This window comes from Orcinus orca, chromosome 1 (genome assembly GCF_937001465.1).
Source record: "Orcinus orca chromosome 1, mOrcOrc1.1, whole genome shotgun sequence".
Classification (NCBI taxonomy): Eukaryota; Metazoa; Chordata; class Mammalia; order Artiodactyla; family Delphinidae; genus Orcinus; species Orcinus orca.
In genome coordinates this window covers 210,558,852-210,582,234 of record NC_064559.1, presented here as the reverse complement: position 1 = coordinate 210,582,234, position 23,383 = coordinate 210,558,852, and the positions used below count along the sequence as shown (strand labels likewise).

At 55.5% G+C, this 23,383-nt stretch overlaps 2 protein-coding genes across 12 annotated transcripts; one reads left to right on the top strand and one right to left on the bottom strand.

The window, feature by feature from the left end:
* The first annotated feature begins 1,426 nt into the window (after positions 1–1,426).
* TPRG1L (tumor protein p63 regulated 1 like) lies at positions 1,427–5,838 on the top strand. Of its 2 annotated transcripts, none has more exons than XM_004272310.4 (5): positions 1,427–1,736; positions 1,841–1,932; positions 2,009–2,185; positions 3,014–3,167; positions 4,523–5,838. In XM_004272310.4, the coding sequence occupies exons 1-5, from the start codon at positions 1,515–1,517 to the stop codon at positions 4,715–4,717; spliced, it is 840 nt and encodes a 279-aa protein (XP_004272358.1). In that variant the 5' UTR covers positions 1,427–1,514; the 3' UTR covers positions 4,718–5,838. The 2 variants fall into 2 exon arrangements, with proteins under 2 accessions (XP_004272358.1, XP_012389433.1); XM_012533979.3 differs by having other exon boundaries at positions 1,838–1,932.
* Positions 5,839–6,437: 599 nt separating this feature from the next.
* WRAP73 (WD repeat containing, antisense to TP73) lies at positions 6,438–23,172 on the bottom strand. 10 transcript variants are annotated; one of them, XM_033432746.2, is made up of 13 exons: positions 23,018–23,172; positions 19,553–19,705; positions 18,948–19,064; positions 12,170–12,257; positions 10,841–10,944; positions 10,033–10,119; positions 9,624–9,758; positions 9,454–9,531; positions 8,344–8,449; positions 7,829–7,972; positions 7,595–7,720; positions 7,032–7,223; positions 6,438–6,798 (listed from the first exon to the last, which is right to left on the bottom strand). In XM_033432746.2, the coding sequence occupies exons 1-13, from the start codon at positions 23,084–23,086 to the stop codon at positions 6,656–6,658; spliced, it is 1,542 nt and encodes a 513-aa protein (XP_033288637.2). In that variant the 5' UTR covers positions 23,087–23,172; the 3' UTR covers positions 6,438–6,655. The 10 variants fall into 10 exon arrangements, 9 of the variants coding, with proteins under 9 accessions (XP_033288637.2, XP_033288638.1, XP_049562141.1 ...); XM_033432747.2 differs by having other exon boundaries at positions 12,185–12,257; XM_049706184.1 differs by lacking the exon at positions 23,018–23,172 and adding an exon at positions 19,990–22,393.
* Between the last annotated feature and the right edge of the window lie 211 nt (positions 23,173–23,383).

Here is a 23,383-nt window from a genome sequence, read left to right as displayed (position 1 = left end):
AAACTCCAAAGCGCAGTCATACGCCAGGAGCTGGCTTCTCGAAATTGCCTAGCTAACAGGGCACAGAAACACACACAGACACACACACAGACATACACACACACACAGAGCAGGTTGCCCGGCACGCGTGGAGCCGACGATTATATGAAACAGCTAAGAACTAGCAGTGAGGGTAGTTAATGGCAGTGTCTCCTGGGGACAGGGCTCTAAACTGAGTATTGGAGGATGGATACAGTAGGGGTGAGTCGAGAAGCCTTTCTGGTGGGGGGAGTAATCTGGGGTGTGACTAGAGGCAGTGGAAGGCCAAAGTGACCAACCGGGTGAAGATAACAGGTGCTGACATTTGTAAATTGTCATGGATACAGCCCTTGTGTCTCCAAGACAACGGGTCAAGGTGGATGAAAATGAGGTTGCCCTAGAGTCTGTGGGTGCCAAGACCAGGGAGCTGAGGTCCCTGGCAGGGCCTGCAGCTGCCCAGGGTGCCGCTAGCTGCAGGCAAGATCACTCAGAGCAAGAAAAGATCCAATTCTAGTGCCGGGAGAAGAAGAGCAGAGGCAGCAACAAGGAATCCTGGTTCGGCCCTTGATGGAGTGACGAGGCCCCGTGCCTCGGTGTCCCCTTCCGTGGAGCAGGGTCGGGAGCTCTGCTCTCTAGGCGCGGGGAGCACGTCTGCATTTAGCACAGCCCTGGGCCCATGTCCCCGTCGCTCCATCCATGAACCCGCGGTCAGAAAGGCGGGGGTGCTCAGGAAAGAGCTCTGCTCCGCGGGCCGCCGCTCCTCCAGTCCCCGAAGCCCGCGCTGCCCCTGCTGTGCAATGTTGACACTCTGGGGGGAGGGCTAGTCCGGGTGGTGGTCACACCGGGCAGGAGGTGCGTCCAGGGAAGTGGTCTCCCCCGGCAGGGGTCCGCATCCAGGGGGCGATCACCCTGGGCGGAAGGAGTCCCAGTCCAGGGGGCGGCCACTCTGGGCAGGAGCCGGGGTCCCATCCCGGAGGTCCGCTGCACTTCAGCCGAAGCTGAATATAGGGGCGTGGACGTCGTGCCTCAGGTCTGGGATCCAGGACGTCCCCAGCAGCCCGCCGCACCCTGTGGGGGTGTGGGCGGGCGAGCACCCGATTTACTGTGGGAAGGAGCGCTCGGCACGTGACTCCCCTCTCCCCCTGGGCCTTCCGCGTCGCCTTGGCAACCTGCCTGGGCCCCGCCCTTCCCCGACGCGTAAACAGGAAGTGGGCGTGCGCGCGGCGCGCTCTTCCGGCGCAGCGAAGGGCGGGAGCGATTGTGAACGGCGGCGGGCAGGACCAATCGCGGAAGACAGCTGGGGACGATCCAATAGCGAGGGCCGGAGGGGGAGGGAGGAGGCGGAGCCCGAGGCGGGGCTGGCGAGGCGGAGCCAATCGCGGCGGGCCTCAGCGCGGAGCGGGCCCGAGGGCGGGGCCGAGGGCCCGGCTTAGGCGGCGGCGGCGGCAGCGGTCGAGTCGGGTCCGGTCCGGCTTCGCTCGGTGGCGGGCGCGGCGATGCTGCAGCTGCGGGACTCGGTGGACTCGGCGGGCACGAGCCCCACGGCGCTGCTGGCGGCTGGCGAGGAAGTCGGGCCGGGCGGCAGCGTCGGTGGCGGCGGCGGCGGCGGCGGCGGGGGGCGGCTGGGGACGGGCACTCCGCTGCGACAGACGCTGTGGCCGCTCAATGTCCACGACCCCACGCGGCGCGCCCGCGTCAAGGAGTATTTCGTGTTCCGGGTGAGGCTGGGAGCGGGGGCGGGAGAGGGCGTGGGTGGGCGGGGCGGGCGAGCGGGCGTGACCTGTGACTTCCGCCCCCGGCCCGCCCCGCACGCTCCCAGCAGCCTGGCACCATCGAGCAGGCGGTGGAGGAGATCCGCATGGTGGTCCGGCCCGTGGAGGACGGCGACATCCAGGGGGTGTGGCTGCTGACCGAGTAAGGGGGCGCGCGCTGGGGAGGGGCCCGGGCGCCTGTGCGCCCCGGGCGCCGAAGTAACCGCTGCTGCCCGCAGGGTCGATCACTGGAACAACGAAAAGGAGCGGCTGGTGCTCATCACCGACCAGGCGCTGCTCATCTGCAAATACGACTTCATCAGCCTGCAGTGCCAGCAGGTGGTCAGGGTAGCCTTAAACGCGGTGGACACCATCTCCTACGGAGAATTCCAGTTTCCCCCGAAATCGCTCAATAAGTAAGTGTGTTGAACAGAGAGCCCGCCACCAGGGCCTCCCAGTCAGCGCTTCCGAAACCAGCCTCCAGTGAATGTCTTGCTTCAACAGCAACAGAGTGTAGAGACAGGTGACTTGTGCCCCACAGGGTGCGTTAGAAGGAATTCTGGCACAAGAGACAGTTATTAGGCTTGTGGTAAAATGAACTCAGGGTACGTTAAAATGGGCCCGACGTGGGTATTCTTCAGATAAGAGCCAAACTCAGCATTTTACTCCCGCCAAGAAAGGATTACACCTATCACCTCAAGCTCTGTTGTGGTTAATTTTTAAAAGAAAAAGGTAGTGTGTCGCTTTGATTTGCAGATATTACTGAAGATTAAATTTGGAAACGTTTGATGGCCAGTTTTCAAGAGCTGATCTTCATCTGTTAGGGAGGTTTCTGAAACATGAGAAACCTGGCCATCAGTATACTCAGTTGAATTAAACGGTATATTTCAGAGTTTTGATGAAGAGATTTGGGGAGGGAATTCAGGAAGCTAAGATAAGCTCAAAATTTTGGCCAACAATAAGATGCTCAGGGAAAAGGATTTAAACTTGCAAAAATATTACTCGTTTAGTTAGCACAACTAAGACAGTGCTTTCAGTTTGTCACATTTTAAAGTGCTGAAAGCTGTCGTTATTAGACACGCCATTCCCGTCAAACCCCACGGGCTCTTCACTGTTGTGAAATGTCATCAGTCTTATCTTTACCGGTGGAACAGATTTTTAATCTCACACCCACGACTGACCAGGTGTTCGGGGGCGCCATGGCCTGCTGTGTGAGGTCTGGTCCCTTTCTTCCCACTTGGTAGGCGAGAAGGTTTTGGGATTCGCATCCAGTGGGACAAGCAGAGCCGCCCGTCCTTCATAAGCAGATGGAACCCCTGGTCCACCAATGTGCCGTACACCACGTTCATAGAGCACCCGATGGCTGGCATGGACGAGAAGACGGCCTCTCTGTGCCAAGTAAGAACACACACAGCAACAGCAGCACTGCCCAGTGGGACGGGAACGTTCCAGGCCTGTGCTGCCCAGGACGGTGGCCACACGGGGCTGCTGAGCACTTGAACAGTGGCTAAACAGAAAATAAACTCTTTTTTTCCCATAAATTTATTTATTTAGTTTTTCTTTTTTTTGGCTGTATTGCTGTGTGCGGGCTTTCTCTAGTTGTCGTGAGCCGGGGCTACTCTTTTTTTTTAGAAGATGTTGGGGGTAGGAGTTTATTAATTAATTAATTTATTTTTGCTGTTCTGGGTCTTCTTTTCTGTGCGAGGGCTTTCTCTAGTTGTGGCGAGCGGGGGCCACGCTTCATCGCGGTGCGCGGGCCTCTCACTATCGTGGCCTCTCATTGCGGAGCACAGGCGCCAGACGTACAGGCTCAGTAGTTGTGACTCATGGGCCTAGTTGCTCCGCGGCATGTGGGATCCTCCCAGACCACGGCTCGAACCCATGTCCCCTGCATTAGCAGGCAGATTCTCAACCACTGCGCCCCCAGGGAAGCCCCCGGGGCTACTCTTTACTGTGGTGCATGAGCTTCTCATTGCGGTGGCTTCTCTTGTTGCAGAGCACGGGCTCTAGGCACGCAGGCTTCAGTAGTTGTGGCACGTGGGCTCAGTAGTTGTGGCTTGCAGGCTCTAGAGCACAGGCTCAGTAGTTGTGGTGCATGGGCTTAGTTGCTCCACGGCATGTGGGATCTTCCCGGACCAGGGCTCGAACCTGTGTCCCCTGCACTGGCAGGCGGATTCTTAACCACTGCGCCATTGGGGAAGCCCCAAATAAAATTTTGGTTTTTAAAGGTTTGTTAACTTACGTCTAAATAGCCCCATGTAGTTAGCAGCTGCTGGTCAGCGTAGCTCTACGATGGGGTCCTCTGTGGCTGTGGTCGTCTTGGAGAAGGGCCCAAGAAGAAGAAGGGCTTCGGGGTGTGGCAGGTGACCCCCGCCCATGGTAGAGCTGGGCAGTCTGCGTGCTCAGCAGGAGAGGAGGCCTTGGGGTGGTGAGAGCCGGGTCCAGGACTGGCGACAGGCCCCCACTTGCCAGCTGTGCACCTTGGCCTGCTCACCGCCTGGTGGGTGGTGGGGAGGAGTAGGTGGGTCACTACGGCAAAGCCACGTCGACTGGCAGAGTGAGGCCCGTGAGGACTGGCTGTAGCCAGTCACAGGTGAGCGCAGAGGTGAGGTGTGACGCTTGGAGGGTGACGCGGAGGAGATGAGCCCAAGGGCTGCTGGATGCGTCTGGGCAGGCGTCTCTCCAGGGTGGGGACGGGCTGACACAGACGCGTGGGGGGTCATCTGATCAAGCTCCCTGTCTTCTCTTTACAGCTGGATGGCTTCAAAGCTCTGTTAATCCAAGCTGTCAAAAAAGCCCAGAAGGAGAGTCCTCTGCCGGGCCAGGCTGGCGGCGTGCTGGTCTTGGAGTGCCCCCTCCTCATCGAGACCTATGTGGGGCTGATGTCCTTCATCAACAACGAGGCTAAGCTGGGCTATTCCATGACCAGAGGCAAAATCGGCTTCTAGGCACCGCACGCGCACGCGGGTCTCTTCCCTGGGAGAGCCAGGCCGATGGGACCCTGGGGGCATCAGGCCTCTGGCCACCCCACTGCCGCTGGCAGGGTCCGAGCCCCTTACCTGTAGGGGTCTGGGCACGATTAGCATAGTCAGATGGACCATATACTTCAGCTGGATACTGGGCGTCTGGTCACATGAGCTCCAGACAAAGCAGAATGAATGTCGCTGTCACCGTCCTGACCGGTATCTGCTTCCTAGAACCTCAGTTTCCATGCCCCCCACCGCTGGGGTCTCCATCTGGCTTCCCGTGGTCCCTCCCACCCCAGCCCTGGAGCATGTTAATAATAAACGTTGCGTGATTCCAGTGCAATAGCCCTGTCAGCACCGCAGCTACATAGATCGCTACATCCAGGGAGGTACCTGAGACTCAGTGCCTGTGGTGGTTTACAGTTGGCGTCCAGATCTGTATTTGGAGAGTAATCCACTTTCTTAAAGCTAATTTGAAAGAAGGCAGCAGGCACGAGCTCATCAAGAGACGGTCTGCCTTGTCAGCTCCTGAACGGATGGACACTGGCTTTTGTGGAAATATGTGTTCGGCCTAAAGTCACACTTTTTCTAAAATTAACCTATATTGTGTTAATACTACTTATGGCATCTTTCCCAGGCCCAAAAAGGTTTACAGGAAATCATTTTAAGACAAGTCATTAGTCTGAGAAAGTCACATTGATGAGTTCTTTGCACACAATTTTGTCAACTCGGTTTAGTTTGTATTGTCATATTCATGTTTAAAAAGGGAATTGCTTAGTTTGCTTGTAAAGAACGCACTTCTGAAAAGGAACCACATCAGAGTCTCCCGACGCAGCTCGCCCCTAGACACCAGCCCGGGGGAGTCGTCGTTCCATCCACGGCTGAGCCGTCTGCCTGGGAGCGCCTGTTGAGGATTTAACTGCTGGCCCGCCGGTTCCTCCTCATTATTTCTGACTGTGGCGTAGCTGTGGTCAGCATGGCTGTGATTCGGATGCAGGGTCCTGTCCACATCGAAAGGCTGCCTCACAACTCCGCCTGGGTCCTGAGCCTTTGCTTTCAGTCTTGTAGTAAAGACATTTAAAATCTGAGTTGAAACATGAAAACAGTGGGTGTCATTCCTTTCTTAAAGTTATTAAAGTAGGTGCAACCACCAAGAAAGCGTCCTGTTAAGTGAGAGAATCTTAGAGCACGAGCGGTTCTGTGCGCTGGTTCTGAGCCCTTTGCTGTGTGCACAGTGAGGGTTCTGTGCCACTCGCTCCCCTCATGGCCACCAGGGAGTGGTGTGCACTGCCCAGCCGCTACCTAGGGTGACAAACCTTCATTCCCCACCAGCCTTCTCAGCCCTGGCCGCCTTCCTGAAGCACCCGGATTGTTCCAGGTGGACAGCCAGAGCGGACGGTCCCTGCGGGGAGCCGACCTTGACCCAGCCGCCCCAGGGCCTGCAGCTCCAGCCTCCCTTGGAGGTACAGCCCCACCCCGGGTGCTCAGGGCTCCCTCCTCTCCAGAACAGGCCCCATGGGACCCACAGGCCGCTCTCCAAAGCGTTCAGTGACAGAATGGAGGCTCCGAGCAGAGCGGGTCTTGTGTGAGGGGGACTGGCCGCTTGGGGCACAGTTTCCCTAAGACAGTGAACCCCAAACTTAAAACTGACCTAGAAAACTTTCCCGTGACCTAAACCTTTGAAGAAAGTAAGCAAGAGACATTTTATGAATTAGCAAATATTTATTTTAAGTAACAAAAATTAGTTTTATACCATACGTATTAACAAAAATGGCTTGCTATAGAAAAACAGAAGCACAACGCTTCCTCCGGGCCACCCCAGTGGGAGACGCAGCACCAAGAAGCTCTGCTCCTTTCCCACGGCCAACACAAGCCAAGGTCTCCCACCTCGAGCCACGTGGGCCTGATCGTGCACGGGTCCTACGTGTGGTCACCCCTCTGCCCGAAGGCTGTGCCGACCCCCTGCTCCGTCTCCAGGAAGCACAGGCAGAAGTGGTCCTTGCTGAGGAGGGCCAGGGAGTCCCCGCTCAGGTGCCAGCACACGGAGAGCACCTGGAAGTCACCTGGAGGAAGCCAGGAGGTTAGAGCAGGATAGACCAGTGTTCCAGGGTGACCCAGCTGGAGCCCCAGAGTTCAGCGGGTGGGAAGGCTCCCCCTGGCCTGGGACGCTAAACGCCGCGGGCCCCAGTCAAGTGCGCACACCGGCGGCCCTGAGGTTTATGGGAAGGTGCCTCCTGAGAAGGGCTTTCACCTTCTGCTCGAGGCCGCGTTTGCTCGCGTCACCGCTTGTGCTTACCTTCCCCGGGTACCTGCACCGACACGCAGCCCGCCGGTGACCACAGGTACACCTTGCCGCCCCCCGTGCAGATGGCCAGCCGGGCCTGCCGCGGGTCCCACTGGAAGCAGCGCACGGCGGACAGCTGCTCCAGCACCGCGAGCAGCCTCAGCTTCTGGATGTCCCAGATCCAGACGGCGGTGGGGACGCTGTCTAAGGAAGGAAGACGTGAACAGGCCCGCTTGAGTCCCCGTGCCGCTCACGCCTGAGGACGGATGCTGCCTGGGGTCTCAGTGGGGGGGGGGGCCCTCCCCGGGGCTGCCTGGCACACACGGGAGTCCTGTCGGCCTGAGCCCTGCTCCTTCCCAAAGAGGGACGTAGAGGGAGCAGAGGCCAGGGCCGGAGGCGCAGCGACTGGGCGGCTGCTGCTCCGATGGGCCCAGTGACCCGAGACGCTTCTGCAGCAGGACAGGAGGAAGCACGTGCGGGAGACCCGCACCCCGACTCTCCTTTCAAGCCATTCGACTGCCCGGCCCCGAGGGAGCGGTGAGGGGACAGCACACACACGTGGACGGGCCACTGACCACTCCTCGTCGCCAGGAAGCAGTTGTCGGGACTGAAGGCCAGCGCCCCGATGCCGATCCTGGGGTTGGCTCTGTCGGCGGCAGGCTTCAGCGTCTGTAAGGAGACCGGCACCGAGGCAACCTCGTCTGGGCGTCAAAAGAGAGAGCACCCTGAGCCTCCCCGCGGGGCGAGGGCCTCCGGTCCTGCCCACAACCCCCTGCGGGGCGAGAAGCAAGCACAGGGCAGGGTGTTACGGAAAACAGGGCTCGGTGGGAACCTGGCCGCGGCGCACAAGGCCTGTCCTCGCGCCCTCCCCTGCGAGGCCGTGTTTCTGGAGCTGCGACGGGCCAGGCACCACTGCAGGGCCTGGTGGCCGTCCCAGTGGCTCCTCTGACACGCTAATTACGCCATTTTACAGACGAGTAACGTCCCAGGTCCCCGACACAGCTGCGGTGTCTCCCTGAGCCCTTTGAGGGCCCTGCTCACCCAAGGAAGTCAGTGTTCATTAAAAAGTCGCCCTCAGAGGACCAGCCGTCAAACGAGGATTCCCAGGGCTTGTATTGAGTCAACAGAGCCAGTGGCCAGGCGGCCTGCTGGCTCACAGCTAAGAGACACGCTGGCTACCAGGCATCGCAGGAAAGGAGAGGATTCGAAACAACAACAAGGAGCGTCTGGAATCTACCTGGACCCAGAGAACTCTTTTTTCCATAATAAAAGGAAAGGAAAGGGGAGGAAGAGAAAGGCCCCCACCCCGGGCCCAGCTGCTCACATTCGCTCTCCGTGGAGGACAGGGGTCCAGCCGCTGCTCTGGGCGGAGGGAAGGCCAGGCGGCCCAGCACCAGTGGCGGGCTCTTCTCAGCCTCCTTGTACACCACCTGGAAGACAGACGGCCCGGGCAGGATGTGCAGCCGCGGCCCCGCTCACCGCGCCCTCCTGGGCACTCTCCACGAGGTCTCACCCCCGGGCCAGCACTTCAGTGGGGACGGGTGACAGACGGGCCAGGAGCGAGGCGGCGTGCGTCACCGGAGGCCTGACGGAAAGGACGAGCGGCCCGACACCTTCAGACCGCACCGGCCGCGGGGTGGAAGGACCTCCGGCGAACCCTGTGAGGCCTGGGGCGGCGCCACCCGACCCGGCCGCCTTCCAGTCCTGTTCCTGCAGCTCCAGCAGGTCCTCCAGTCCCTGCCGGCGTCAGGGCTGCTTCTCTCCTCACCACTCACCCATCTTAGGTCCCTCACCAGCAGACAACTCACTAGGGTGTCTGTCCCCATCCCTGCTGTCCCCCCCGAGGCGGGGTGTCTCTCCGGGTCCCTAAGGTCTCCGAGCACCCAGACCGGCGCCTGCTGAATCAATGGATGCTTGTTCCCACCTCAGGGCCTTTGCACTCCTGTGCCTTTTCCTACTGCCAGAATTGCTCCTCCCCAAACCCTGCGTCACCTCCTCCCCGTGTCTGCCCCAGGACCCCTTGGCAGGCAGCCTTCCTACCCACCCGGGGAAGACACCAGCCCTCCCAGCCCTGGCCCAGACTCCATGGGGCAAGGGTCTGCCTGCTCTTCTCCAACTGGCCCAGAGCACGGTGGGTGCAGACGCTTGGCGCCTGCAGGCAGGGGACCCTGTTCACAGCGCAGAGCAGGAGCTGGTCCCAGAGCGAGCCGCAGGGCTGGGGGCTGGGGAGGGGAAGGACACCACTTTGGACCCCCTGGGAATGTGGCAGGAGAAACAAAGGCCACTGGGCAAGTCTGACGATTGAAATGTTACAGTATCAGAAGGTTATGGGGATGTAAGGACCGGTAGCACCATAAGTAACAGAAAATGAAAGAGCAGTTTTCAACCCCCTTCCCCAAATACTGTTCAAACAGAAATGTGCTTCCAGACTTACTATTTTGGGATTATTAATGGTCGCGGGATGCCCGAATTCTGTGATCATTTTCCACGTCACGTGGTTAAGAATTCGCACCTGTGGCGGGGGGCGGGGGGGGGGGTGGAAACCACGTGGTCAGAGCCGCTGGGGCACTGGCCGTGGGCTTCACCCCGAGGACGCCCTCCCACCTTTCCGTCGTAGCTCCCGACTGCCAGGAACTGACTGCTGGGGCTCCAGGCCACGGACTTGATGCCCAGGGACCACTCGTAAGCACAGAACGCAGACAGCAGCCGGCCGTCCAGGGAGTAGAGCAGGATCTTGTACTGCCGAGACATTGAAATTGTTACTGAACCCAGAGCGGAGGCAGTGAGACTCGGGGCGGGGACACTGCCCTCCCCGACGGCGGTGGGAAACGGGGACGTGGGACCACAACTAGGGGAGCCAAGCGGTAACACGGTGGGAGGGGGAACCGGGCGCTAACAAGCTCCTCGGCTCGACGTCTGAAAGACGCAGTTAATGCGCTCGGCGTTCGGAGGCCGTGAGAGAAATACTGGCATCGGCGCTTAGAGCAGAAAGGGTCCCGAGGGGGCTGTCTACCTCCAGGCAGGAGTCCCAGGCGGCCAGCACGCAGCCGTTGGGGGCCCACTCGATCCCGGCCAGGTCCTGCGTGTCCGTGTCAAAGTGCTTGCCGAGCCGGGCGGGGGAGAGATGAAATTGAAAATGTTTTCAACAGATACACGAACGTTTATTTTATAACTGATGTGTTAACACATTCAGTATTTAATATCCTCATCTAGACACGGACAGAAACGTGTACAGCCGTGTCCTCCTGCTGTGCCGTCCGGCCTGAGCGCTGGGGAGGTTCCAGGCCGGGCACACGGGGCTGCGACGTGGCTCAGGCCTCCGTCCGCCCCGCGCCTGTACCTGCTTCTTGCCTGGCTGAGTCTTGTGCCTTTAAGACCAGCCCAGGCAAGACACTCCCAGGACATCCCTGCCCCGTCGAGGAGGCCTCTGTCTGGCGGCATCGGGGGTCCTGCCCGGCCCTGTGCGTCTGTGTCCATGGCCTCCTGCCCCACGCAGGAACGTGCTCAGTGTTAAACTCCGGCTCACTGTTCCACCTGATGCAGCCACACGTATGCAAATCCCACGGAACCAACAGGAAGGGAGGCGGCACCAACCTGGTGGCCTGTTAACTGTGAACACACCGCAAGCACGCGTCATCTCAACACATCCTACGAACGCCTGCCGGTGTGCGTGCCGCGTGGTTACAGGCAGCACCGGCCTTTGGGAATGTGGAATCACATTGCTCCATACCACGGAAGATGCCCTGGAACCTCAGACAATGCACCCTCTCCTCCCCCCACGCCCCAGGGTCACTCGGCTCCCAGGTGGGGACAAGTCTCACCCGCAGAAGCTGCCAGTCGCTGCAGACCAAGATGCTCACGTAGTCTTTGCAGTCCCGTCTCTCAGCCAGCGCCAGGTAGCGGCCGTCCCTGGTAAAGGTTATTCCTGCCGAGAAGAGTGAAATGTCCCGGGATCGAGAAGCAGATTGCAGCAGTGGTTTTCAAGTTAGAATGAGAAAGAGAAAGCAGAGGTCTGAAGAGGGGGACGTGGCACACAGAGCCCGGTGTCTGTAGCAAGGAGTGTGTGTCTACAAAGGGCGGGGTCTCCACACCCTTGCTCAGACTTCTGACCTGCAGTGAACCTGCGAGAAATACACAGTGACCTGAGCCCCGATGAGCCCCAATCCATTACTGGGAAGTGCGGTGCCCTACGGAGTGTTGTGTTCTTAGGAAATTAACCGCAGGAAACTCAGCTGGTTCAGAGCAGGCTTGTCATGACATTTCCTATTTTTACTTTTGAATTTAAATTTGGAAGAAGTCAATTCAAGGTAAGAATCTGGCTGCAACCAGACTGTACTTTCTCGGTCCGTATTAGCGAACCGAGCCCGTGGCCACATTTCATACCTCATGGGTCAAAAGAACACCTAAATGACAGAGCTGTCATTTCCACCAAGAAGGGTGTGTGTCATCTGGAGAGACACTGATATTCAAACTATAAAAATAAAAAATAAGTGTACAATTGCACACCATTCACATGTGAGGTTCAAACTGCTGACGGCAAGAGAAAAAAATGGAAAAATCATTCAAACTATGTACTGCTTCTTTCTGTTTCTTAACTGAAATACCGCCACGTAACTTCAGGACTCAAGACAGTGGGGCACCCGACTGGCCCAGCTAAACCCGCGGGGGCGGGCTCCCCGCCAGCACAGAGGACACATGCCTCTGGCCCTCCTCGGTGATGTCCAGGTGGGACAGGTCGCCACTTCCCCACTCCAGGCCTCACAGAGTTAAGTCAATGGAGGATTCGGTTCGGAATCCGGTGTGTGAGGTGGGGGTGCGAGACTGACATGAACTGGAGGGACCTGAGCACCCAGTCAGGCAGCAGATGTAAAGGGTTTACGTGTAAGTCCTTCTTCTTTGACGTCCTAAAGGACAATATACCCTCCTTAGTCACTGACTTCGCGTACCGGAGAAGCCCTAGAGACACAGGTGGGAATGGTCACAGATGAAGTACTCACTAGGAGGTCTGGGGGCGGGGGGGCGGGTACAGAGGAAAAACACTGGCTATGAGCTGACACACAGCCGAGGCAGCTCTTGCCTGTGTTTGAAATTTTCCAAGGTAAAAAGGTCCCCAAGCCCCAAACTACGACAGAGGAATGGCTTCTGAGTACCTCTGGCCGACTCACCCTGCTGACAAGCCTTAGGGTACTTGATGTAGGACACGGACTTTGTGCACAAGGACCAGACAGTTATCCGCAGCTGCCAGGGGCAAAGGGAGGGAAAAGAGAAAGGAAACAGCATATATTTAGCATCTTTGGAGAGACCATTCCAAGTCTTACACCAGATCGTCAGCGCCCAAGCGAGAGATTCCCGCAGCAGTCCCCGCGTCAGCGGTCCTGGGGTGTTTTCTGCCTGAAGACGTGTGTCAAACTCACATGTTACGATTGCTACATTTAAATGTTATTTTGGCTGCGCCAGGCGGCTTGTGGGATCTTAGTTCCCTGACCAGGGATGGAACCCAGGCCACGGCAGTGAGAGCGCAGAGTCCTAACCACCACTGGACTGCCAGGGAAGTCCCATGTTTGTGAAATTTAACGCCCCTAGTCCTTGGTTTTCATTTTGTGACAATATTATCTGAGTGACACAAAGTTAAATGCAAGTTCATTGTAGTTCAAAGTACTGTCATCCTCCTTCTCGGCCTCATTTATGTTGTATCACAGGCACGTCTGTACAGGAAACAGCAGCATATAGAGGGTCCAGCACTGCAGGGGTTTCAGGTATCCACGGGGTCCTGGAAGGCATCCCCTGCGGATAAGGGTGGGGGGATGCCGTAGTCACAGTTCTCACATAATAATAACCCTAAACACGCTGCTTAGAGAAACATATCTAGGAGGGAAGCCACGCGGGACGCTCCTCAGTCCTCTGAAGCAGATGAAGGGCGAGCAGCTCTGCCTCACCGGGCTGCCCCAGGCTGGCAGGGACGGGAAGTGGCCCGACTCGGCGCATGGAGGCCTCTGCGGAAGATTTCTGGGGGACCCACCGTGGGCACATCGCGCAGGTAGCGACAGCTGCCCGGGCTGTTGCAAACGGCAGGAAGCAGACATGTCAGTGAGGGACCGGCGAGTGCGCCAGGGATGGACGCTTGGGCTCGGGGAGCTGCGCTCGGGGTCGGTGGAGGGGGACGACCCAGAGCCTCCGCACTGTCACCCCGGCCCTGTGAGCAGGGAAGGCCCCCGCGCCCAGGCACGGGGAGGGCTGCTGGAGCCGCCCCAGACCCCCTCGGAGCCTCAACGTGAACAGTCACCCTTGACCGGAGTTTCCAAATGTTTGTTTCGGAAAAGCATGTCCACACCATTCCCATCGGCCGTCAGGGAAGGTAAATGGGTGCCCTGCCACCTCCAGCTCCCGCAGCCCCCAGGCCAGTGGACACGGACGAAGCTGTGTTTACCAGGCGTGGTTGTGAGGTAAGGAACACGGGCTGGAAAACTGCTTTCATCAAATAAGCATAGCTTTAAAAACTGTGGGACTTCACATGAAGTAAAACGCAGGGCCCCGCGTTTCTGTACCAGTGTGATTCCTGCAAGCTAGGCCCTTTTTCTTTTTTAGCTTAGGAGGTTTAAAAAATGAATTAACTGCATTTTCTCCACATTGTCTCTTAGGAAAGAAAAGAATCTGATGGAAGAATCTGATATCCTGAACTGCCTCTGTGAAAAGCTCACGTGGCATTTGGGGACACGAGGGATGCAGACAAGCTGCAGGGCTGGCGGCACTTCTGGGCTGTACTCAAGGTAAAGCGCTTGTCCATCTAAGGCAAAGGTACCAGGGCGTGCAGACGAGGCACGGCCCAGGAGCGAGGCTCACCCTGACGACAGGCTTGTTCCCTGTAAAACCTGCTCTCGGAGCCCAGGGAGGGTGGAAAGGCACACCCTTCCCAGCGCAGCAGGTCTGGGTGTTAAATCCACCTGGACACGCACAGCCGGCGCCATCTGGCCTGGAACACCTGTCCTCCAGGTGAGCGAGGGAGAGGAGGGAAGGCCCAGGGCGCTCCTGACTGGGAGCCCCCCCATCCCCTGCCCCATCCACACTTCTCTGTTAAAGGCAGAAAAGACACAAAGCACCTAAGCCTGATTTTTACCCGCCATCCCCCGTCAAAAGCCATCCCCCATCAAAAACCGTTAAAAGAAACCCAACTGTGTGTAACCTTAACAATGCAGTGAGAAAGAGGCAGATAAACACCCGCCTCCCCTCCGTGAGCTCGAGGAGGTGGCAGCACCACAGGAGGCGAGAGCGCAGGAGGACAGGCCAGAGGTGCCCGAGGGGCAGGCTCCCGGAGGGCCGCCGACCAGGCCCGCTTCTGTGCTCCCCCACACACCCTGCGGCGGGAAAGCGGAGGCCAGGGGGCCTTGACCTGGGATTTCAGGTCTGGTCCCACGGCATCACCGTCACCACCAAGGGTCCTTCCAAGGTGTCGGCCCTTCAGCAGGACCCCCCTCTGGGCTGGGCTGTGCTTTCAGGCGTTGCCACATTTAAGGGTGAACTGAAACGCTAATCTCGCCAGAGAACAGTCACTTTTGAGAAAGAGTTCCTTAGCTCATCTCCTTTCCCACAACACTTTCTAGCTGTCTTGACGTAAAAAATAAGTACATTGTTATTACTTGATCACTGCTGCCGGTGGCCTGGAAAATTCCAGTACTTAAACAAAAATACTTAAAATGACGTTTTCCAACTCAGAGACTGTTTGGAAAATTAACTCAAGAAACACAGCAGGGTTTCCCTGGTGGCGCAGTGGTTGAGAGTCCGCCTGCCGATGCAGGGGACGCGGGTTCGTGCCCCGGTCCGGGAAGATCCCACATGCCGCAGAGCGGCTGGGCCCGTGAGCCATGGCCGCTGAGCCTGCGCGTCCGGAGCCTGTGCTCCGCAACAGCAGAGGCCACGACAGTGAGAGGCCCGCGTACCACAAAAAAAAAAAAAAAAGGAACACAGCAAACTGACAGCAGCCCACCGAGTTCTTTATCAGTATGGATGTGCGTGGCTTCCCTCTCTTGTTAGAAGTGGGAATGCATTCAGAGGTCCAGTTCCTCCCAGTTTACACACGTACACCTGCGTGAACACCCTTGGCCCTTCCCCTGGACTGAAGCAGAGTCAAGAGCTGATACAACAAAATGGAAAACTTTGGAATAAATTCTGTAAAGTATGTACAAGATCTATCCAATGAAAATACCGCTTAGAAAAAAAATTTAAAGACTTAAGAAAACGAAAAGTATCCTATGTTCATGGATCCAAAGACTCAGTACTGTTAAGATGGCAGTTATCCCCAAACTGCTCTACAGATTCAACGCAATCTCAACTTTAAAATTCTGGCACAATTTCTTTTTTTTTTAGAAATGGACTAATTTATTCCAAAATGGATACGGAGATACTAAAGACCCAGAATGGCCAAAACGACTTTGAAAAAGGACAAAACTGGAAGACACACTGATTTGGGTTTCCAGACCTACTATTAAGCTTTAGTGATCCGGAGCGTGTGGTATTGGCACAAAGACAGACTCAGAGTTCAATGTAGCAACACAGAGTCCAGAAACAGCCCCGCATACCTACAGGCAACTGATTTCTGACAAAGGTGCAAAGTGGGGAAAGGACAGAAATTCAAGACGAATCCCACCTCTGCACTTAGCAGCTGACATCATAGAAGCTAAGAGAAAACAGAAGAAGCTGTGTGGCCTTGGGCTGGGCAGGGATTTCTTTAGACACAACGTGCACAAATGATCAAAGGAAAGACCCACCCATTAGACCCCGTCAGAATGAAAGGCCGCCCTTTAAAAGAGGCTGTTGACAAAATGAAAAAAGCAAGCCAGAGGCCGGGAGAGGGCATCTGCTAAGCATGCCTCTGGGAGGGGCTTGTGGCCAGGGCCTGACCGCTCAGCAAAGGGCAAACGGCCTAATGAAGAGACGGCGCGCGACATGAGCAGACGAGAGTTATAGGACGACGGGCACGCAAAAGACGCTTGGCATCATCAGTCACATGGAAGTCACCAAGAAAACCCACCGTGAGACACCAGCACACATCAGGCTGCCTAACAGAAGGGGCTGTGACGAGCAGCGTTGGTGAGACTATGGAACAAACTCCTGCACTGTTGGGGGGAAGGCTAAACGGCACAGCTACTGCGGAAAAGAGTCCGTGGTTTCTTAAGCTGTAAACATATACCTCCCGGCACCCCCCACTCCAGGTTTTTACCCGAGAGAAAGAAAAACCCGCGTCCGCAGACAGCCCTGTGAGGATATTCACGACAGCTCCATCGGCCAGTGGGTGATACACACACAGGGTGGGGAATCCACACGGGGACACCACTCAGCTCCGAGAAACCGGAGCTGATGCCCACAGACGCGGACGGATTTCAAGAAGAGCACGAGGCCGAGTGATGGAAGCCAAACACAAAACTCTGCAAGCCACGTGGCCCCTCTCACGTGGAATCTGAACCGTAAACCAAGAGCGACAGGAAGCAGGCTAGAGGTGGGCAGCAGGATGCCTGGAGGGCGGGAGGTGCCCACTGGGTGGTGTAGGCACACTCCATGCTCACCGGGGCGGCAGCTACGTGTCCCAGCTCACGGTCCACACGCTTAAAGTGGGTGAATGTTGCTGTTCATAAGTAGCTCCAATTGGCTTTACTGAGATAGAAGAAAAAGTTCTCCGGTCGGGGTTTATTTTTTTAAGACAACTACAGGCTATTTACAACATACATACTAAAATTTAAGGATACGGAAAGGCTGAAAGTCAAAGGATGAAAAAGATATACCCTGAAAGCCCCAACCCCGGAAGGATGGCGTTTGGCGCCATCATCTGACAAAACACACTGCAGAACAGAAGAAACTATGAGACGCGAAGAACCGTTTATAATAATAAAAGGCTCAGTTCACCATGAAACCTGGAACAGCTCTAGTAACAGAGCCTCAAAAACACACGAGGAAACCTGGCAGAGCAGAGGCAGCGAGGAGGGCACGGCCCTGTTACACGTTAACATCCTGTAACACAGGAGGGAGACGGGCCGACGACGGCACAGAATGGAAAATCGGGACCGATCGCGTCGGTGTAAAGAAATTCAGTTCTCGAGACAGGTGGTAAAGACGGACTTCTTAACAAATCCTGTTGGGAACAGATAAAAATGGATACACTCCTGACACGACCACTATAAACTCCACGTGAACCTGAAATACATATTTAAATTAAGTGTGTGCGTGGGTGTGTATAAAATAAGATATGGAAACTCGACGTCACCAATACTTAGAGAAATGAAAATGCAAACCACAGTGCAGTACCACTGCAGTTCTACTGGACTGGCATCCATTTAACATCCTGATCAAACCACATCTCCTACAACCAGGCGACCTCCCCTCCCCAAACGTCCGAGAGAGAACGCCTGGATACGGGCTGGAGCAGACGCCCACAGTCCATTCCCTGCAGCATGGACCGCAACAGCTCCAATGCCCAGCACCAGCAGGGCGGCTGCATAAACCGTGGCATGACTTTCCCTACAAGCACTGAAAGAAGCAGTCAAACCCTCGACGTGGATGAATCTCAAAAACGATATCGAGGGGGAAGAAAGAACCACAACAGAACACAGAGTATGAATCCATTTAAGCAAACTTTAGACAAATGCACACCATAGTGTATGGTGTCTGCACACACACGCGCACACACAGATAAGACCTTGCGGTAAGTAAGGATGTGCTTAATGCAAAATGCAGAGCGAGGAGCCCCGCGGGCTGAGGTGGGGCCCACAGACACCCTGCAGTCCTGAGCGCCCTGTTCTCAGGCCTCACGGCAGCGCGCAGGCTGCCTGTCAGCGAACCTTGTCCAAAGAGCACGGTTTCTCTTTCACACTGACAGGTGCCTGTCTGGGGGCTGGATTTGGGCCCGAAGAATCATAAGCATGAAGCCTTTTAGATGAGGCTATATGAACAGCTCAAGTTCTCTCCAACAGCCCTGTAAAATGTCAACGTGTGTAACATGGAGAAACCAGGCCCCCTTCACTTGCTGTCTCCCTCCCCAATGGCCTAAACTGGCAGACATCAAACTCAATATAATGACGAGATGTGTTCACACCACCCCAGCCTTCCCTGATCCCCTAATGTGACACGCTGACGAGATGTGTTCACACCACCCCAGCCTTCCCTGATCCCCTAATGTGACACGCTGACGAGATGTGTTCACACCACCCCAGCCTTCCCTGATCCCCAATGTGACACGCTGACGAGATGAGCTCACACCACCCCAGCCTTCCCTGATCCCCTAATGTGACACGCTGACGAGATGTGTTCACACCACCCCAGCCTTCCCTGATCCCCAATGTGACACGCTGACGAGATGAGCTCACACCACCCCAGCCTTCCCTGATCCCCTAATGTGACACGCTGACGAGATGTGTTCACACCACCCCAGCCTTCCCTGATCCCCAATGTGACACGCTGACGAGATGAGCTCACACCACCCCAGCCTTCCCTGATCCCCTAATGTGACACGCTGACGAGATGAGCTCACACCACCCGAGCTATCTCTGATTTACTGTCAGACTTCAAATGTTCTTCGCGCTCAGAGCTCCTGCCCGGGGCCCCATGTCCCAAGTAAGTCCAAGGCTTGAAGAGGAAATGAATGAAGAGGTTAGAAACACACAGATCAGATGACTTGAGGGAAAGATGTAAATTTGTTCATCCTGAAGTTCATTTACAATTGTTGAATCAAAGAACCTGTTTAAATCCTTAAAAATATAATTTAAGCTGTTCTTTTAAAAAAATCTTTTCTTTTCATTAAAACTGGGCAAAAAGATTATATAACAACACTCATGGGCTTATAATGCTCTGACCACTTACGACGTATACCCTTCCCCCCAAACCACCCACTCTAACGCTCCCAAGCAATTCAGGAGGAGGGGGCCTTCGGGGCACCCCACTCACGTGGAATTCCGTCGTGTTGAGGATGTGGCGCCCATCGGGGCTCCAGCAGGAAGCCACCAGCCCTGCCGAACCCTCGTCTATTTTGCAGTGCCACTCTGGCTGCTCCAAAGACCACACCTACAGTCACAAGAGAGAGACGAGTCAGTGCGCTACGCAGGCTTGAAGCCAACCGGCCACGAGCTGCGTGGCGGCGAACACGGGCGAGCTCTCGGAACCTTCCAGCACGAAGGGCTGGGCCCGGGTTGCACCGCAGAGGTAAGGCGCGCTACTCGGTGACAGCGTGTTGTCGTGCTCCGAAGGGGGCACCCCTCTGCTGTCCCTGAGACCTCACTTAGTTAGGTGTGGGGTCTACAACAAGACACATCTCAGCGCTCCCACACAGGACGAGCGAGTTGCTGGGCTGCCCTCTGAACACTGCCTGTTACTGAGTTAACTTGGTTACAGATCAAGGACACTTAAGTGTCTTCTTATCTTAAACTATCAGCGAACTATTAACGGCCTTTGAGCTGTGCTGCCTCTTCTTCCAGACCGGCAGGGTACAGGACGAGGCCCTTCGCGGGGGCTACGCTCCGGGACAGGGGGCGTCCGAGCCTCGGGCCGCAAACCTGCACCAGCCCCCGCTTGTAGAGGGCACACAGGATGAAGAGCGAGTCGGCCGACCACTCGATGTGCTGGATCTGGTCCACGCACGTGTACAGCTGGCAGATCTGGAGGGTGTTGGCATCCCGGACCACTAACCGGTACTGGACGCAGGAAGCCTGGAGAGGGAGGAGAGAGGCGGGCGGTGTGGGCTCTGCAGGAGGGTGCTCTCGGCGCGGCCCTCCAGCCAGGGGCTGCCTCCTTCTCTCCCTGCACACACGCTTCCTGCCTAGATGGCCTCGTGCTCATCATGTGGACAGCCTGTTCTCAACAAAGAGGAGTTAATGGAAGATAAAACTGAAATGTACAAACCAGGTGCCCAAACTGTTGAATCCCCAGAGAAAGTATTATTTGCAAACTCTCTACTGGAGTCAGGTTCTACTTTCTTCACTGTGTGACTAACCCTGAAGCAGGAAACGGCACTGCGGAGAGGCCCATCTGTGAACAACCCAATCCTCTCTGCTTCCATCACCTGCAGACAAGCTGTAAGGCGTGAGCAGGGAGGTGCAGGGCTGCGGGGGAGAACGACCCCAGAGGCGCAGTTCCCTTCTGTTCAATGTCTGACTTGGAGCCTAAGCAACAGAAAGGCAACATACAGGTTTGAAATTCTGCAGGTGTAAGGACGCTTCATAAATGCTCATTGACCTGTGATGAGAGAACAGAAGAGACATGTTGGTCTCTGCCCTCAGGTCCTGACACAGGGCTCCTGAATGAAACCTGTGCAATTTCCTGGGTGACAGGAGCGTCTTTTGTTCTAGAGCGGCAACTCTGGGTGGGCTCCTGGATGGGGCTGTCACCCGGAAGACCAAGCCAAGATTAGAAGCTTGGAAATTTCAGCCCCACCCCCCCTTTCTCTTCGGCGAAAAGGACTAAAAATGGAGTTAATGATGGCTCAGGCCCATGCGATGAAGGCCCCGTAAAATCCCAATAATACGGGGTTCGGAGCTTCCAGGGGGGTGAGCACAACCAGACACGGAGGGTGACGCACCCCAGATTCACAGGGACAGACGCTCCTGCACTCAGGGCCCCCCGGGCCTCACCCTGTGTACCTCTTCATCTGGCTGCTCATGCGTGTCCTTCACCATATCCTTTAATAAACTGGTAAACATGTTTCTCTGAGTGCTGTGAGTCACTCTAGCAAATCAATGGAACCCAAAGAGGACATCATGGAACCTCTGACCTATAGCCAGTTGGTCAGACGCACAGGTGACAACCTGGACCCACAATTGGCGTCTGAAGGGGGAAGCAGCAGTCTTGTGGGACTGAGCCCTTAACCTGTTGGACCTGGCGCTCTCTCCAGGTAGACAGTGTCGGAATTGAGTCAAACTGTAGGACACCCAGCTGGCGTGGTGGACAACTGCTTGGTGTGGGGAAAAAACCCCACACGGTTGGTGACCAGATGTGTCAGAAGTGTTGAGTGTGGCAGTCGTGTGGGACTCATAGGAGGAAGGGCTGGGGGTTCTTACACACCCACATTAACTTATTCCTAATCCTGACTCTGAAAAGTTTAAGTGTTAATACAGGTTTCTTAAAGATACAGTTACTTTATGTCTAGATTTGTTAATAATATCCCAATCCAAGCAAATAATTTCTATGATTGAGTTAACGCACCTGCTAATAGGACAGTACCTCACAGTTCAAACATCAAGAACTGACTTTTCAATGTTAATTGTTTCATTTTTGTATTTATCAAGGTCCAACTGCATTATTGGATTTTTGTTTTATAAACTCCCATTAAAAAAAAGCCACAAGAGGGACTTGCCTGGTGGCACAGTGGTTAAGAATCCGCCTGCCAATGCAGGGGACACGGGTTCGAGCCCTGGTCTGGGAAGATCCCACGTGCCACAGAGCAACTAAGCCCGCGCGCCACAAATACTGAGCCTGCACCACAAATACTGAGCCTGCGCCACAAATACTGAGCCTGCGCTCTAGAGACCGCAACTACTGAAGCCCGTGTGCCACAACTACTGAAGCCTGCACGCCTAGAGCCCGTGCACTGCAACGAAGAGTAGCCCCCGCTCGCTGCAACTAGAGAAAAGCCCGCACGCAGCAACGAAGACCCAACACAGACCAAAAAAAAAAAAAAAAAGCCACATGAGTTTTGCATGGGAAAAGGAGAGTAGGGGAGGGATTGCAGATTAGAAATACTATGTGTCCCATGCCTATCTTTTCATATTGTACCTTTGAAAGCTGTGATCAGTTACAATAAACTCCTTACAAAATGGAATGTTTGTAGCAACACTTGGAAAAACCTTATCAAATCTGTTGCAAGATATTAAAAATGGCAACATGGCCCTACTTTTTCCAGCACCTAGGATAGAGCTTTGAAGAACATGGTTCCAGTAACATTACTGTCTAGCGCTCACGATATTTAAATCAGAAAGATCTGATTATTTTGGTGTAAAACCCAAAAAAGTGCCAAAATTAAATGAGGAAATATAATCTCTCTTTATAATTCACTAGAATTTTCATAAATGACCAAAGGGGGGGGAACCCCTAACGTATGCGGGATTATTTTGAATATACCAAGGTTTTTTGGGGTGCCACTTAAGCTAAAGACATTTTGTATTTTGGAGCTGAATGCCATATTATATGATTTAGAATAAATCCTCCACAAAGAAGGCAAACGTGTACATCCATCCTCAAAGAACTAGATAAGGATGAAAGGAATGTTAACAAAACTCGAACTGAAAAAAGAATCAGGAAGCATCAGTTACTAATTAGTGAAACTGAGTACACTTTCTATAAAGCATAATTTTTCTTCTTCATGTCTTTCCAATGCCAATGATCCCTCACCCACCACATGCCCTCACCCTAAGATTCTGAGGATATACACGGGTCACGCTGGTATATTTCAAAACTTAACTTTCATGTACAAGACAGCTCAGTGATGTCAGAAGCATTCTGCCACCCATGGAATCAGCAGCTCAAATCTCAGGAGTGCGGACAACTCTCTTTATCTGCGCATAGAATGCTGTTATCTAAATTATTCATCTGGCATGTAGTAGAAACGGGTGAAGAGGGCTGGGAAAGGCGACAACAAGCAGCTGCACCACTGCACCTGTTTACAGCCAACTGGTAGACTATATACGTGCCTTTTGTGACAAACTAACAACAACGATCCGATATCTCCTGTGTCCTCAAATCTGTGAAAGCAGCATTGCTTTTACCTGCCTTTAACAGATGGAAACCCAGGTGCAGGCATCAGGCGGCTTCCTGGGTTCCCAGGCTGCAGCATCTTCCCAGGTCCCCTTCCCAGGGTCACCTGTCTGCAGCACCTGCCCGGGGCCCACACCTGCAGACCCTCGAGCTCCCTCCATCCAGGCCCAGCGGCCGCCCCGCTCTCCGCTCCCTGGATCCCCGCCTCCCGGTGAGGACAGGCGCCTCCCCGCTGAGGGCCCACCCTCGGCCCAGGCCCCGCGGCCGCTCACCAGATACTTGCCGTCCGGGGAGAACTTGCAGAGCAGGCTGGAGAGCTTGAACACCTCGGAGAAGTTCATGGCGGCCGCTGGACCCCACGACCGCGAAACCCAGCCCGCCGCAACCGCCCCTCCGCGACCGGAAGTGACGGAGGACGAGCGCCGCAGCCAGTCAGGGCTCCGGGCGGACGCGTGCATTGTGGGGCTTGTAGTTCGCCACCCGGCACCCCGCGCGCCGCCGCGCCTTAAAGGAGACGCGGCGTTTTGTCCCACCCGGGATTTCCGCCGGTGCTCGGGTGTGGGGAGGTCCCCTTCAGCTAGGGTTGTCAGATAAAATGCAGAAAGTGCACTTAAACTGAATTTCACGTAAACAACGAA